This window comes from Entelurus aequoreus, linkage group LG12 (assembly GCF_033978785.1).
Source record: "Entelurus aequoreus isolate RoL-2023_Sb linkage group LG12, RoL_Eaeq_v1.1, whole genome shotgun sequence".
NCBI lineage: Eukaryota > Metazoa > Chordata > Actinopteri > Syngnathiformes > Syngnathidae > Entelurus > Entelurus aequoreus.
The window spans coordinates 35,867,935-35,883,432 of NC_084742.1; the positions used below are offsets into that span (position 1 = coordinate 35,867,935).

The window sequence follows — 15,498 nt, forward strand, 5'->3', positions numbered from 1 at the left end:
TCCCCTAAGATCCTCTCATGACATCCAGTGTCTTACTCGCTAGCATTAGCTAATTGCTTGTATTACGACATGTGACTTCTTCCCAGAAGGGAAAAACTGTGGTGGTCAACAAAGCCAAGATGGCTGTGTGAACTACATGAGTATGCAATGGGTCTAGATCTTCCTGCAAAAAGAAGATGTGAGCAAAAAATCTAACAATGCAATGGAATAGATCATACTTGATCAAAAAAGATTTATTGAGTGATATCAAGGATTTTCCGTCGGTCGCGTTCCCAGACATATCGAACTATTGTGCTCCGTACGTCATTCTACACAACAAAACAGATGAAAACTTGGAAAAGCATGGAGGTCTACAACTTCTTTGTGTGTGGATGGGTCAGGGACATTTGTATCAAGACTCTCCCGGATAAATATGCATCGTTTTTGCTCGGGTAAGGTTGCATTTCATGATTTAACTTTGCGTCTACTGATGTTTGTTGTTGTTGCACACGCTGTTTCCGAGTTGCGTGTTTTAACAAAATATAACTATAGATGTCAACATTGTGATGTGCTGAAAGCTTCATTTATGATTAAGGTTGACAATGCCAACAAAGGGGAATTAAAATATATAAACCAGGCATGTCCAACTCATATTAGCTCAAAGGGCCGCATGGAGGAAAATCTATTCCCACGTGGGCCGGATGAGTAAAATCATGGCATAATAGCTTAAAAATACAACTATGACAACTTCAGATTGTTTTCTTTGTTTTACTATGGTCTAAATTGGAGTCAACATGTGCATAGTCATGTACATAGTGTATATACCCCCCCATTTTTTGTATATATTGTTTTTCAAATCAACAGACATGTATACTGTGTATATGTACATAATTTATAAAATAATTGTTATATACATGTTACAGGTTATATATCTTTTATTATTGAATGTATCAAATCTGATGAATATTTAATGGACCACAATGGAAACAAGCCTTTTGGCTTTTTGTGCCATCCATTTGCCTTTTTAAAGCATTACATGGATTCAGATCTTTAAGATGTCAAACTTCTCAATCAATCAATCAATCTCTCAAATAGAACAAGCACATTCTGAAAATGTCCATATCCCAAATAATCCTCTTAACACAACACTTCGAGTTAGTTGAAAATTCTGAGGAAAAAATTTGGTGAAGTTTCAAAAACACCATGAAGAACACAATGAATTTAGACTTAATCTCAGTGTGTCTACATAGCAATTCAACTTTAAGTCACAGCCCATCTTGGATTCAACAAAAAATGAATTAAAGCATAAATAAAAACTATATGTATCAACTACCTCATGTGTCAATTCCACTGTTCACTTTCTTTAAATTTGCACAGAAGACCATCATTTTCACAGAACTACGTTTGTATATCAATGTCTCATGCAGTACTTTAAGTGGGGTTACCAATTGTTTATTTTACTTCTGTTTGTTTTACGTTGGGTCGAGGGGGAGCAGTCGCATCCCGGCTGTATCGCGTACTTTTTGTTTGGTATAAACTGATTGCTTGCTTAACAGAATTGCTATTCCGACATCTAGTGGACATATTTAGAACAGCAGTTTCTTTAATTTAAAAATGCAGATACATTTTACACTTAGCAAATTAATCTCGCAGGCCGGATTGAACCTGTTTGCGGGCCTGAGTCGGCTAGCGGGCTGCATGTTTAACATTCCTGATATAAACGATCATCCATGAAAATATAAAGAAGCTGCTGATGCTGTGTTCGACGGAGAAGCAGCATGAAGGAGATATAGTCGAAGTCCACTCTAAGTTAAATAGTACTGCACATTATTATTACAGTACTTCATAAAACTACTGTAGTCGTTTGTAGTACATTCTATTGTGTTGTTTTTGTACAATATTTCTTATCGAGAAGTTTTTTCTTACTTAAAAGCATGTTAGGTGTTAAAATGGTGGTGTTTTGAGGGGGAACGTGGGCACAGAATGTATTATTGGATTTCATTTCATTTTAATGGGTAACAATGATTTGAGATAAAGTAGTATTTATAGTACTTAAGCCATTAAATAAAAAATAAAAAAGATGATTTATTTTTATTTTTTTAATTCAAGGAACCCCATTCCCACACAATTTCTAAAACCATCAGAATCTTAATCTTTACAACATTTATACTGATTGTTTTGTACTCCATGTCAACTCACCACGCTCCTTTTTTTCTTTGGAAAAAGAGTCAAACTTCCTCCGCAGGGATTTTCTCTGTTTGCGTACTTCTGTGGTTAAAAAGACAAGAAAACAAAACAAAAACAGTTGTTATCAAAGTCCGCATTGGTCCCACTTTCTTTGATCTCACATCATCACCCGTCTGTGTGTGTGTGTGTGTGTGTGTGTGTGTGTGTGTGTGTGTGTGTGTGTGTGTGTGTGTGTGTGTGCACAAAAACAACAACAAAAACAACATGCAAGAAGCACAAGTTTATGGATCGATTACAGCATTTTAAAATGTGTGGCTTTCTATTTCTTACTGATTTTGAATTTTTTTTTTCCATTCAACTGATGTTTGGAGTGTGTGTGCAATAATATTCCTTTTTTAGTTTAATATGTGTGACGTACAGGCAGCTATCTAGAACATTATACTCAAATTTGTAAGTAGACAATGCATAGTATTTTATTCACATATTTTAAAAGTTATTGTCATCATTATTGTAATTATAAATATAAATATATTTTTTTATTTGAATCTATTTTATTTTTAATTTACCATGATAACATCCTTCATCTACCAAACCAAACAAATAATTTTGTTTCTTGAACTTAAATCAGGGGTGTCTAAAGTGTTTCCACGGTGGGCCCATAGAAAAAAAATCCAGGATATGAGGGGGGATTATAATACATTTTGCACATTAAAGATGCTCACACCAACGTAAAGTAGGTCAATGTACTGTATTAAAGCGATATACAGTATGCTTGTATCGGTGACAAGGCGAACCAGTGCAATATCAGATAATATATCTCATTGATAATTATTTAAAACATGTTTTAGAATATACTGCGGGCCAAAAAAACAATAACTGCAGGTTTAAAATGGCCCCCTTGGATGCACTTAAACCAACAAAACCATTTTTAATAAAGCTTCACATGCAGGCAATAAAACATAACAAAGAGTGACAATCGGGTTAGTTGAACAAGGATTCATGTTTTCAATAATAAATATGTTATTACTTTTAACCCACTTGAAAGAAGATGATTTTTTTGTTATGTTCATTTTTAACAAGAATGGAAAGGGGTTGTTTTATCTGATTAAGTGAATGTTGTCATTCATCAACATAGTCCTAGTTATTATTACTTTTGGGCAGACTCAAGGCTAAAGAGGAAGGGATTATTCTTATCAAGCAGGGGGGGAAAAAACCCAGGGAAAAGGAAAAATGGTCAAGACGGGAGCATGAGAACTCTTGCTAGCGAAGCAAATACGAGCAAACGTGTCCCTGGAGTGGTGTGACACGTTTCACAAAGAATCCCAGGGATGCTCGCCAGCGTGAAGGTGGGCGTGCTCATAAAAACGTCTGCACAAACACACTCCACTAGGGTTATGGATGAAAGACGTGCACTTTATAAACAGAAAAGTGTCAACCATATTTGGTGTTTTAGGTGGGTGTTCATCATGTACCTCAACAGTAGGTGGAACCATGGGACTTTTCCCGGCACAAGAAAAACAAAGGAAATTATGACATGAATCAAAACTTTCGTAATCTATCTCTCACTGAGCGAAAAATCGGTACAGTATATGCAATTATGATGTCATATCACTGTAGAAAAATACAATAAAATTTTCATTATTAAGAAAATAATACAAATTAAAATAAAAATCAGCTTATTGGCTGAATAGAGTGTGAGCTGATGGTTTGCAATATTTAACTTTTTGACAGTTGAAGAATGATATACTGAAGTTGTTTTTTTATTAGCCATAGGTTATAGATAGATAGATAGGTGGATCATCAAATGTGTGAAGGAATTAATAAATATTCATCCATCCATCTATTATAGGTTATGAAGTTTCACTTTTTGAAGGGAACTGCTGAAATTAACAACTTTTTTTTTCTTCTCATTTATTGAAAATATAATACCTACTCCAACCTAATGTCGCATCCTACAGTATAAAGGTTTTCAACATTTATTTTAAAACTTTGCAAAATCGAGCTGTTTAATGGAATATAATTTGTCACAATAAGCCACATCCATGTGGTAGAAATTCCCCATAAAGACTGACACCATAATAAACTCTCATTGGGGCGGTATAGCTCGGTTGGTAGAGTGGCCGTGCCAGCAACTTGAGGGTTCCAGGTTCGATCCCCGCTTCCGTCATCCTAGTCACTGCCGTTGTGTCCTTGGGCAAGACACTTTACCCACCTGCTCCCAGTGCCACCCATACTGGTTTAAATGTAACTTAGATATTGGGTTTCACTATGTAAAGCGCTTTGAGTCACTGGAGAAAAAGCGCTATATAAATGTAATTCACTTCACTTCACTTCATTTAGTCCCAATGCAAATGAAAACTGAAATCTGGAATAATAACAAAAGAAGAAAAAAATGTTTTGCTTTACCTGAGTCATCCTATTTGAGGTTAAAAAAAAGTTGTGAGCTTTCAACGTTAAAGACGACAACGCAAGACCAGGTCAAAGTTGAACCGGTCAGAGGTTAATTGTCCTGAGAAAACCAGCAAGGCCGAGGCTGAGAAAAGCAGCTTAGATGTAGCCTCTGGTAGTCTTGTAGGACACACACACACACACACACACACACACACACACACACACACACACACACACACACACACACACACACACACACACACACACAGACATGCACACGCACACACAAACTCCAATGGACAGTGTTGGTCTCTCCCTTGACATTTTGAAATGACACCGAGGACGTCAGCAGAGGCGAGTCATCCGGGAATTTACTCTCAACTTCCTAACGCCCCCTTCCCATTGGATGTCCTAAAGTGTTTGCTTCTACTCAGGAACTGCAGCACACGAAAAGGTAATAAATTAAAAAAATTGTAAAACATTCCTCTACTGTTTTAACTACAAGTGTACTACATAAAATAATTTAAATCTATGAATAATACAATTTTTGACAGCCATGTAAAGGAGTGATTTCTCCATAAAACACACCATTGTCACATTGATTTGTACTGGTTGACAGGGCGGTCTTGACTGCCGTAAGATGGCGGCCACACTGACGTAGCGATGTCTATGGTCTTAGCAAACTTGCGCATAATTGTGCCTAAGCCTCATGATGACAACAGTTTGAGTACGTCTGCACTAGTGTTGTCCCGATACCAACATTTTGGTACCGGTACCAAAATGTATTTCGATACTTTGATACTTTTCTAAATAAAGGGCACCACAAAAAAATAGCATTATTGGCTTTATTTTAACAAAAAATCTTAGGCTACATTAAACATATGTTTCTTATTGCAATTGTGTCCTTAAATAAAATAGTGAACATACAAGACAACTTGTTTTTTACTAGTAAGTAAGCAAACAAAGGCTTCTAATTTAGCTGCTGATGTATGCAGCTATATTGTGTCATTTTCCATTCTATTATTTTGTCAAAATTATTAAGGACAAGTGGTAGGAAATTAATTATTAATCTAGTTGTTCATTTACTGTTAATATCTGCTTACTTTCTCTTTTAACATGTTCTACCTACACTTCTGTTAAAATGTAATAATCACTTATTCTTCTGTTGTTTGATACTTTACATTAGTTTTGGATGATACCACAAATTTGGGTATCAATCCGATACCAAGTAGTTACAGGATCATACATTGGTCATATTCAAAGTCCTCATGTGTCCAGAGACATTTCCTGAGTTTATATATCTACTATGAATTTGAAAAACACGAAAAAAGATTTTGTGATGCTAAAAAATATCGATAGTAGTATAGACTACATACGCTCTTGTACTTGGTATCTGTCACATTCTTGTCTTGGGTTTTGTCTTGTGAATTTCATGTTTTAGTTTGAAAAATAACTCTCCTCTCGTTTCAGGTCACTTGCCCTTCCTCTTGTCTGACGTCATCCCTGATCCCTGATTGTTTCCACCTGCTCCCCATTAACCCCATGTGTCTTATAGTCCGTGTCTCCCTTTGTTCTGTGCCAGAATGTCTCGTTGTTTCGTGCATCTCCAGCATCATGCCCAAGCCTTGTCTCGTCTTGCTTTGAGTATCCTGCTTCTGAATTTCCTTGTTTGTATTTTTAGTTTCCTTTTCTTCTCTTAAACAGAGTGATTTTTGTTTTTTTAAGTTTTCAAGTCGAAGTGGTGAGTTCAGTTTATTCTTACAGTTCCTTCTCTTTCTCTTTTTGAGTGAATTTTTGTTAACTATTTTTCTAGACCAGAAACAGTGTAGAAGTTCTATAGCCCATTGTTTCTCCCTCCTTTTGGAGCGTTTTTTTGTGGTTAAATGTCATAGTTATATTCCTCGCTAAGTATTGTTAGAGATTGACATTTTTTGTTTCCTTATTTCGGAGTGATTTTCGGTTTGTTCACCTTTTGTTCACCTTTTCGCCTAGTTGTCAGTTTATAGCCATTGTTATATTGCCCTGACTCAGGAGGTGAAAGGTAAACATTCAAAATAAAAGCCTGTCGGATTGTTCTCCACTCTGCATCTGAGTTCGATTTTTGATCAAGTCCTGACAGTATCATTACAGTGGATGTCAGGTGTAGATCCACCAATGGCGTTTGTTTACATTCAGGTACGGCGTCATGAGCTGTGACGCCGGTGAACTACGGTGTGTAGTGAAACATGTTCAGCTATTCCTCGTCCTGCAGGGAATATATTTGTAAGAAACATACTTTATTTGTCGCCATGGAGGCGAGGATTAGTGATTTAGAAGTAGCTAAAACACTGCAGACTGGGGCTGGATGTTAGCCGCAAGCTACCTAGCCATGTCTTAAAGCAGTGGTCCGCAACTACCGGTCCAGGGACCGGTACCGGTCCAGGGACCGGTACCGGTCCAGGGACCGGTACCGGTCTGTGACGCATTTGCTACCGGGCCGCAGGGAAACATTAAATCATTTATAAACGACTGCATTTTCCCCAACTTAACGTCCGCCTGTCCCACTAGACACACCAATAAGCTTGTTTATAGATGTACAATATAAGTTCTGATAAGAAGTTGCCATTTGTTATATTTGTTATAACTTTGTGACATGATACAATGCACATCAATGAATATATAAAATATACGTGACGAATTGTAGCCAAAGGCTGATTTCCATCTGCATTCCATTGCAAAGAAACAAGCCCAGGGCTCCCACTAATTCAGCGTTATAGTGAGTTGTATTTTTCATGTACATATTTTTGCTGTATTTATCTGGCACACGTGGAAAGCCGGTCCCTGAAAATAATGCCTACACTAAACCGGTCCCTGGTGCAAAAAAGGTTGGGGACCACTGTCTTAAAGCACCTCTTCCTGAGGGTGTTTCAGTGTTATAACTTCACCTGTATCGTTAGTTTTCAAGCCAACATGCGTCCGTTCTCCCTTTTCTGTCTCCACACTGTGTCTGCTTGTAAGTATTCCGTGATTGTGCGCTACCGAACATGCCGCTCTGCTCGTAAACCAGCAATGTCACGACGTGACGACGACGGGGGGGTTCCTTGTTCAAACCCCACCTTCTACCAACCTCGTCACGTCCGTTGTGTCCTTGAGCAAGACACTTCACCCTTGCTCCTGATGGGTCGTGGATAGGGTCTTGCATGGCAGCTCCCGCCATCAGTGTGTGAATGTGTGTGTGAATGGATGAATGTGGAAATAGTGTCAACGCGCTTTGAGTACCTTGAAGGTAGAAAATAAAAAATATTCTTATATCTCACAGCAATTAACTGGTATTTTGCAGTAAATTACTGTAAATGTTAAATGTAATTATTAGCCAGCAATTTGCTGCGTTTGACACTACATTTTCCAGTGTGTATTGCATGCATGCTAGTGAGGCATTTTGACTACAACCTACAAGGGCACTACACATGTCTTGTAAAAAGATAGTGACACCCTAAACCTGTTGTCGGTCACTTGTTTTTGGGAACAATAACATCTTCATCTCTTTTCAGAACTTTGACTCTCTTGGGATGAAAAAAAAAAAGTCACCGAGATGAACCACAGAGTCCCATGAGCAAGAAACAAATCACAGGACGCCCTTTGACCTTCTGATTGTCTGCACATGATGGGAATGTTTGCTTTGGCTTCTTCAACTTCATGCTGTAGAACAGCTGGAACAGTTCCTCATCAGTGACCATCCTGTCTGTCTCGATGCCTGCAAAAGTGAGCTGCTACCTCATCCCTCAGTTTCAGCCGCAAAGCAAGGAATCAAGTGTGCTTAGGCCGCTCTGCTACCTCCGTCCCTCCGGCCATGCGAGCACTCGTAAATCACATGGCGTGCGCGTTCAACAACCACAAGCCGTTCTCCGCCACACATGTAAACCATTTCCAGGCTTGTAGAACTGTAACAGGACCCCAACAAAAGAGTCAACAATGAGTCCTACCTCTGGGAATGCTGATCTTAAAGTCCAGGCCCTTCTGGTCCAGGTGGTACAAGGCCACTTGCTGGAGTCTGGCTCGTTCCACTTCAGACAGGTTCTGGATGGCCACTGGCTGCAGACGCACGCTTTGACCCAACATGGTCGCCCACGTTGTACCCTCCTGACCACAGCAGAAAAAATAAAATAAAAAGGTCACACTTTTATTGACTTCGGGGTGTCTAAAGCAGGGGTCTCAAACTCAATTTACCTCGGGGCCACTGGATGCAGAAACCGGGTGAGGCTGGGCCGCAAGAAAAGATTTCCTAAAAAAAATCTAACATGCACTTTTTAATGAATTCACCTTCTTTGAATGGCTTTCCCGCCCTAGCAACCATCTCACTCACCATGTAGCTAGCTTTGACTGCTGCATCGCTCTTTTCGCTTGCATTCTTGACGAAATCTTGTTGCCTCAGTAGACTGGTTTTAAAATTTGCAACCCGGTTCACTCTCTCATCTCCCTGGTATTTTGCATATTACTCAGCATGTCTAGTTGTATAATGACGTTTCAAATTGTATTCATTCTGCACCACAACTTTCTCTGTATCAACTACAGAAAAGAGCTATAAGGATTATTCATAAAGTAGATTACTTAGAACACACTAGCATATTATTTATTCATTCGGGTTTATTGAAATTACAGGAGCTAGTAAAGTTACAGACATTGTCAAGTCAAAGTACAGAGCAGCACAAACACCACTTAGTTGTAGAGCACACTCCAGGCCTGAAGGGGCAACAGTGAGAGCTGAGGGCTGAACATCTCCACCTGCTCAGAGCACATGGTCAAAATGTTTGCTCTTCAGTCAGTCACCCCTTTGACATGCTGCTGAGAGGAAGGAAGACAGCTCCTGTTTGGACTGAGAAGACGCAACTGGTGAGGAAACCAAGGGAAATAAGTGCTTGTTTGCTTGTTTTGTACTGAGGAGAAAGTTTAAAAAAGATAATTTCACTGAGGTTTACAAAATTGTTTAAGTTGACTGAAAGTAAATTTAAAAAGTATCAGTTATGTTTAAGTTTATTCGTATAATTAGGATGGATTGTTTAAATCTAATTTAATTCATATTGTTGGAAATGTTTAAGTTTATTCTTAAACCTAGGCCCTGTCAGTGGAAATGAATTTGGTTGGATTCATTTAAAAGAAAAGCAAAGCATGTATTATGTTGTATGTTTATGAAACACTAATGTGTTTTTTTTTTTTTTCTGTTTGATTAAGGTTATCAACCTATCTACTATTCAACCCCAACTATTCCCCTATCTACTATTCAACCCCAACTATTCTCCTATCTACTATTCAGCTATCTACTATCCACTATTCAACTATTCTACTATTCTACTAATAAATCACAAGGAAAAAGGATCGAGTTGTCCCTTTGAGTCCTTCTTGAGTCCAACTGGCCCTTTCAAGTTTGGGCACAGCTGTGAAAAAGCCGGAAGAACTTGACAGACATTATGTGTCATGTTTAAGGCTAAAAGTAAAACATTACCAGCAAATTTACAAAAAATGTTTGTCATCACTTCTGAGAATGAAGAGCATAGAAGAAAAGGTCATTTCCAACATCAGTATTCAAGGACAACTTTAAAACAAATGTGTATATCAGTGGTGGGGGTTAAACTATGGAATTCTCTTTACAATGAGATAAAAGATTGTAAAAATATATTCCAATTGAAAAAATATATAAAGACAGAACAAAAAGATCATATGGACAGCCATAAGTGTTTATATTTTGCTTTATATTTATTATTTTACTTATTTTTTGCCTGGTTTTGTATTTTGTATCATCCCGTGAGGTGTATATTACTTCTTTTGGTTTTTTTTGTTCGGTTTGTACTTCATGAAGTTTTGCACTTCTTGTGTTTTTGTGTGTGTTTTTTTGTCTGTTTTCGTTATATTTGGATGTAATTGTTTGTTTATATGATATCATTAAGTAAGACTACGTATTATGTTGAAGGGGGCAGGAAAATATAAGATTTTTCTTCATCCTGCTCCTTCTCAGGCATCGGTGTGTAAATGTATAATTGAATATTTGAGGTATAATTGTCTATCGATCAAAGATGCACATCAATGAAGGAGATAAATAAAAATGAAATGAAATAAGACACGTCGGGGTGCCCCTGTGCTCAACAAAGAAATATTGCATCAAAAATCGTCTCTGTCTGGTGCCAACGGGAGGGTGGGGGGTGGGGCCTCGCCGTGGAGTTTACAGTCACGGTAGCACAATTAGCCCCGAACGGGCTAACATCACCACTATTGTGTTACACGTCTGATTCGCCCAGCGACTCTCTGTCGGAGTATCAGCGCTGGGGTCCAGTGCACCACACTTTTGTATTGTCGCTCGCTCCTTCGGCGGAGTGCTTTGGAAGCTACTGGACCGCTCGTCTTCCCCGCCCGGACTGTTTACAACGGGGGCGGGAGCGAGCAGGCGGGCAAGCGAGGGAGGCAGGGAGGGAGGTAGGAAGAGCGTGTTCAGGTGTCGTGGAAAAGCGGCAAAATGTTTCTCTGCTTGCATCACGCAAGTGACGTCAATGGATACTTGCCAACCTTGAGACCTCCGAATTCGGGAGATGGGGGGGGTTTGTAGCCCGGAAGAGTTAGGGCTGTAAAGGATTCTGGATATTTGTTCTGTTGTGTTTATGTTGTGTTTAGGTGCGGATGTTCTCCCGAAATGTGTTTGTCATTCTTGTTTGGTGTGGGTTCACAGTGTGGCGCATATTTGTAACCGTGTTAAAAATATATAAAATAAAATATGACCACCCTCAGTGTGACATGTATGGCTGTTCCTCAAGTATGTCTTGCAACAACTTGCGTGTGTCTGCAGAAGCCTCATACAACATGTACATGGGCCGGCACGCTGTTAGTAAGGAGAAAAAGAAGATGCGGTGACAGTTTCTAGAGGACACTAAAGGCAGTGCCATCACGGCACACCCTCTATATTGTGAGAGCCTTATACCACGCTGTCAAGCGCCATTCATTTAAAACTTGCGGGCCGCACTAACATTAAACTTTCATATTAGGGTGAGGGCCGCAAAATAACGTCTCGCGGGCCGCAATTGGCCCGCGGGCCGCGTGTTTGAGACCCCTGGTCTAAAGTGAGGCCCAGTGAACTTTTGTGGCCTGCAGCACATTATAGAACTAAAATCTAACAAATAACCTGGTAAAATTAAAGCAAAAAGGTGAAATGTTGACACAAATAATCAATAAATGAGCAGTGGCATGTAACTAACTGTAGTTTATTGTGTGAATGCTCCAAAGCATTCACACATATGGTTTTTTCAACTTCAACTTCTTCTTCTTCTCCTCCAGATTTTGGCGCGCTCTGCCTTCCACATTTTTCATCCAATTGAAACTGTTCCTACTTCAAACTCTTCCACCTATTCGGAAATCACGGGCTTTCCCTTGACAAATTCCAAAAATTCCCAGATTTCCCAGAATTCCAGGTTTTCCGAGACATTTTTCCCATTCAAAATGAATTGGCCATTTTTCAAACTTCCACCATTTCCACATTTTTCAACGGATTCAAACCATTCTACCTTCAACACATTCCACCATTCTGGAAATTTAAACTATAATTTTTCCAAGTTCCAAAAAATCCCAGGAATTTCCATAATTCCTGCTTTTCCAAAGCTCTATTTCCACCCTTTTTTCTGGCGACTACTCCTTCCACATTTTTCAACGCATTTCAACCGTTCCACCGTCAAAACATTTTTCTTAATCAGGACAAAAAACAAAGTTGTTTTTTGAACTGGAAAAATTCCCAGTTTTCCCGAATGTCCAGGAATTCCGTAATACCATTTCTCAATTCAACATGTTACTACTTCAACATTTCTCGACCGATTTGAAAAATTCTAACACCAACCATTTCAACTCATTCAGACCGTTGAAGTTTTTTTTTTTACCATTTTCTAAAAAAGTCCTGCTTTTACCGAAATTTCCAAATTTTTGGGGAAATTCCCATTGAAATCAATGGGACAATCTTCAAAGTTCCACAACTCCCACATTTTTCATCTGATTCAAACTGTTCCAACTTCAAAATATTCAGCCTCTTTGGGTGTGCTCTACTTCGACAATTCTAAAAAAATTCCAGGATTTCAGTTCAACTTCAGCATTGGAGCATTCACACGCATTTCCTTCAGGAATTGCCTCCTCTAGTGGAGATAAAAGCTTTCCTTTGGCTGATTTTAGGCTTAAGGTTGCGAGCAAAATTTCAGGTAACGAGTCTCCCCACCTTTAGTTGGCATAGCAAATGTCACAGTGAACCCCGTAAGATCCTCCCGAAACATCTGGTCATACTCCCGAGCATTAGCTAGTAGCTAGAGATGGACATAACTTGGTTTTCCAACCATGGTAAGGAATAAAGTGAGTGTGAAGGACAGTGCTGAAAAGAAGTTAAAGTTAAAGTACCAATGATTGTCACACACACACTAGGTGTGGCGAAATTATTCTCTGCATTTGACCCATCACCCTTGATCATCCCCTGGGAGGTGAGGGGAGCAGTGGGCAGCAGCGGTGGCCACGCCCGGGAATCATTTTTGGGGATTTAATTCCAACCTTTGATGCTGAGTGCCAAGCAGGGAGGTAATGGGTCCCATTTTTATAGTCTTTGGTAGGACTCGGTTGGGGTTTGACCTCACAACCTACCGATCTCAGGTAAAGGATGACGTTCATTGAATTAAGGAAATAAATCACCAAAAACATGACTCAGCGTGCAACCAACTTGGTGAAGCAGTTGGAGTCTGCACCACACTAAAGCAGAATGAGTCGATAACTCCAGCCAAAGATGTTTTAGTAATATCTAAATGCCTGATATTTACCCATGAAAATATGGACAAGCTGCTGATGGTGTGTTTGATGGAGAAGCAGCTGGAAGGAGATATTCTCCAATGCTGTACATTATTATTACATTACTTCATGAAACTACTGTACTGTAGTTGTTTGTAGTACATTTTATTGTATTGTTTTTCAAATAGTTCATATAGGCATGTTGCATGTCAAAATTGTGTTTGGGGGGTAAAGAACGGAATAAAGGGATTCATTCATTTCAGTGGACGACGCTGTTTTTTCGAGGTACACGCTGTGTCAAAGAACCAATTAAACTTAAGTATCACTGTACAATAACAGTTTGTTATTTGCCATTTTCTTAATCACCTGGCCCTCAGTGGAAAACGTTGGAACGTTAATCATTCTGCGATATTCCATCATCTGGGAATATTTAGGAAAATAGAAGAGACTGCTGAGCAACCAACCATCAAGTTCTTGAGACTTTAATCTATGGCATATTGTTCAATTGCAACAAGGTACAATGCCTAGTAACACAATTAAATTAAAACTAAAAAGTTACAATGCTTTCTAATTTTTAAGCTTTTTTTTTTTAGTTGTTACATTAAGGAGATTGTACTTCTCCCTCTGGCGATCAAACTATTGATCTGATGGAATTGAACACTTTCAGGCATTGTGGTCACTAGAGTTTCTCCTATATGGATGAGTCGGAATTTGAAAGTTGCACATCAATCGCATCGGTGGGTGCGATCATGTCAGCGATTTGAAGTACAGAAAAACTCAACAAAAAGAAGATGGCCAAAGTGCAACAGAGGCAGAGATGAAATTTTGATTTCACAGGTTGAGGGTACTCAACTAATCAATAATTACCAAACAACGCATGTTGTCCATCCTAGTGGTAGTAGTGTTACCAACTCGTTAGGAACTCCCAAACTGTCATGATTTTTCATGACCGTCTTGGACTTTTATTTATTGTTTCCTTAGTTTCAACTCTATTTCTTATTCAGCGCTCTTATTTTTGTTTCCACTTCCTGTTTGCCTCCATTTGCCACCACTTCTCCACGCTCTCTCCCTTGTCCTCGATTGGCAATCAGGATATACACGTCTACAAGCAGAAAACAATGATCCAGCGCCGTGCTGCAGAAGAACTACAGACTTAGGACGCTATCTAATTTGGCAATCTGAAGACACACCAAATGGAGGCAAACAGGAAGCGGAAACAAAAATAAGAGCGCTGGATAGGAAATAGTACTGAAACTAAGGAAAGTCCAAGACAGTCATGAGGGATCATGACATAAACACCCGAAACACATGAATTAACCAAAACTGAAAAGACACAAACACCATTAAACAAATGCAACAGGAAATTGTTGCAATTAGATGAACGCTGCAGCATCAAAGAAACATTCTGCAAATGCCAAAATTACACACAAACCTCCAAAACAAGTGCGTGTGAGAAATGCTGCAACGTTCTGGAACAAAACAGACATTAACAAAGAGGTTACCAGGGAGTGAGCCATACAGAGGGATGTCTGCGTGAAAAAAGTGGCTCTATATTGTAAAGTACCATGGCTCATACAGATATTTTTGGAGTTTGTGTGTGTTTTTGAAATTTGCAGCATTTACTGTATTTGATTGCAGAATTTCTATGGTCTTTATGTATTTTGGGCGTTTTTGTAGTTTTGACGTTTGCCCCTGTAAGCCACTGGTTAAAGAGGAATACAAACATTGCGGACAAACATTTGGAGCAGTGGTTCTTAACCTGGGTTCGATGAGTCGGCCTCAGGGGTTCGGCGGATGTCAAAACACACCCGACTCATTGTGTAAATACAAAATTCTCCCTATCGGCGTATTACGGATACGGCAACAGCTGACTGGTTTGCAGGTGTGTAATTTGTTGTGAGTTTATGCACTGTGTTGGTTTTGTTGTTTGAACAAGGTGATGTTCATGCACGGTTCATTTTATGCACCAGTAAAAAAACATGGTAACACTTAAGTATGGGGAACATATTCACCATTAATTAGTTGCTTATTAACATGCAAATTAGTAACATATTGGCTCTTAACTAGTTATTATTAAGTACTTATTAATGCCTTATTCAGCATGGCCTTATTAAAACCCTAACCCTCTAACCCTAACCCTAACCAAATAACTCTAAATTAAGTCTGTAT

The 15,498-nt window shown here is 39.0% G+C and overlaps 1 protein-coding gene across 2 annotated transcripts in view; it reads right to left on the minus strand.

The window, feature by feature from the left end:
* arhgap36 (Rho GTPase activating protein 36) overlaps positions 1-15,498 on the minus strand; it is a 59,256-nt gene that overhangs the window by 24,146 nt on the left and 19,612 nt on the right. For both annotated transcript variants that reach the window (XM_062065874.1, XM_062065875.1), the window contains exons 2-3: positions 8,520-8,676; positions 2,179-2,247 (exon numbers count right to left, since the gene is read on the minus strand). In XM_062065874.1, the coding sequence (XP_061921858.1) occupies positions 2,179-2,247; positions 8,520-8,676 (226 nt within the window). The remainder of the gene's footprint in view (positions 1-2,178; positions 2,248-8,519; positions 8,677-15,498) is intronic.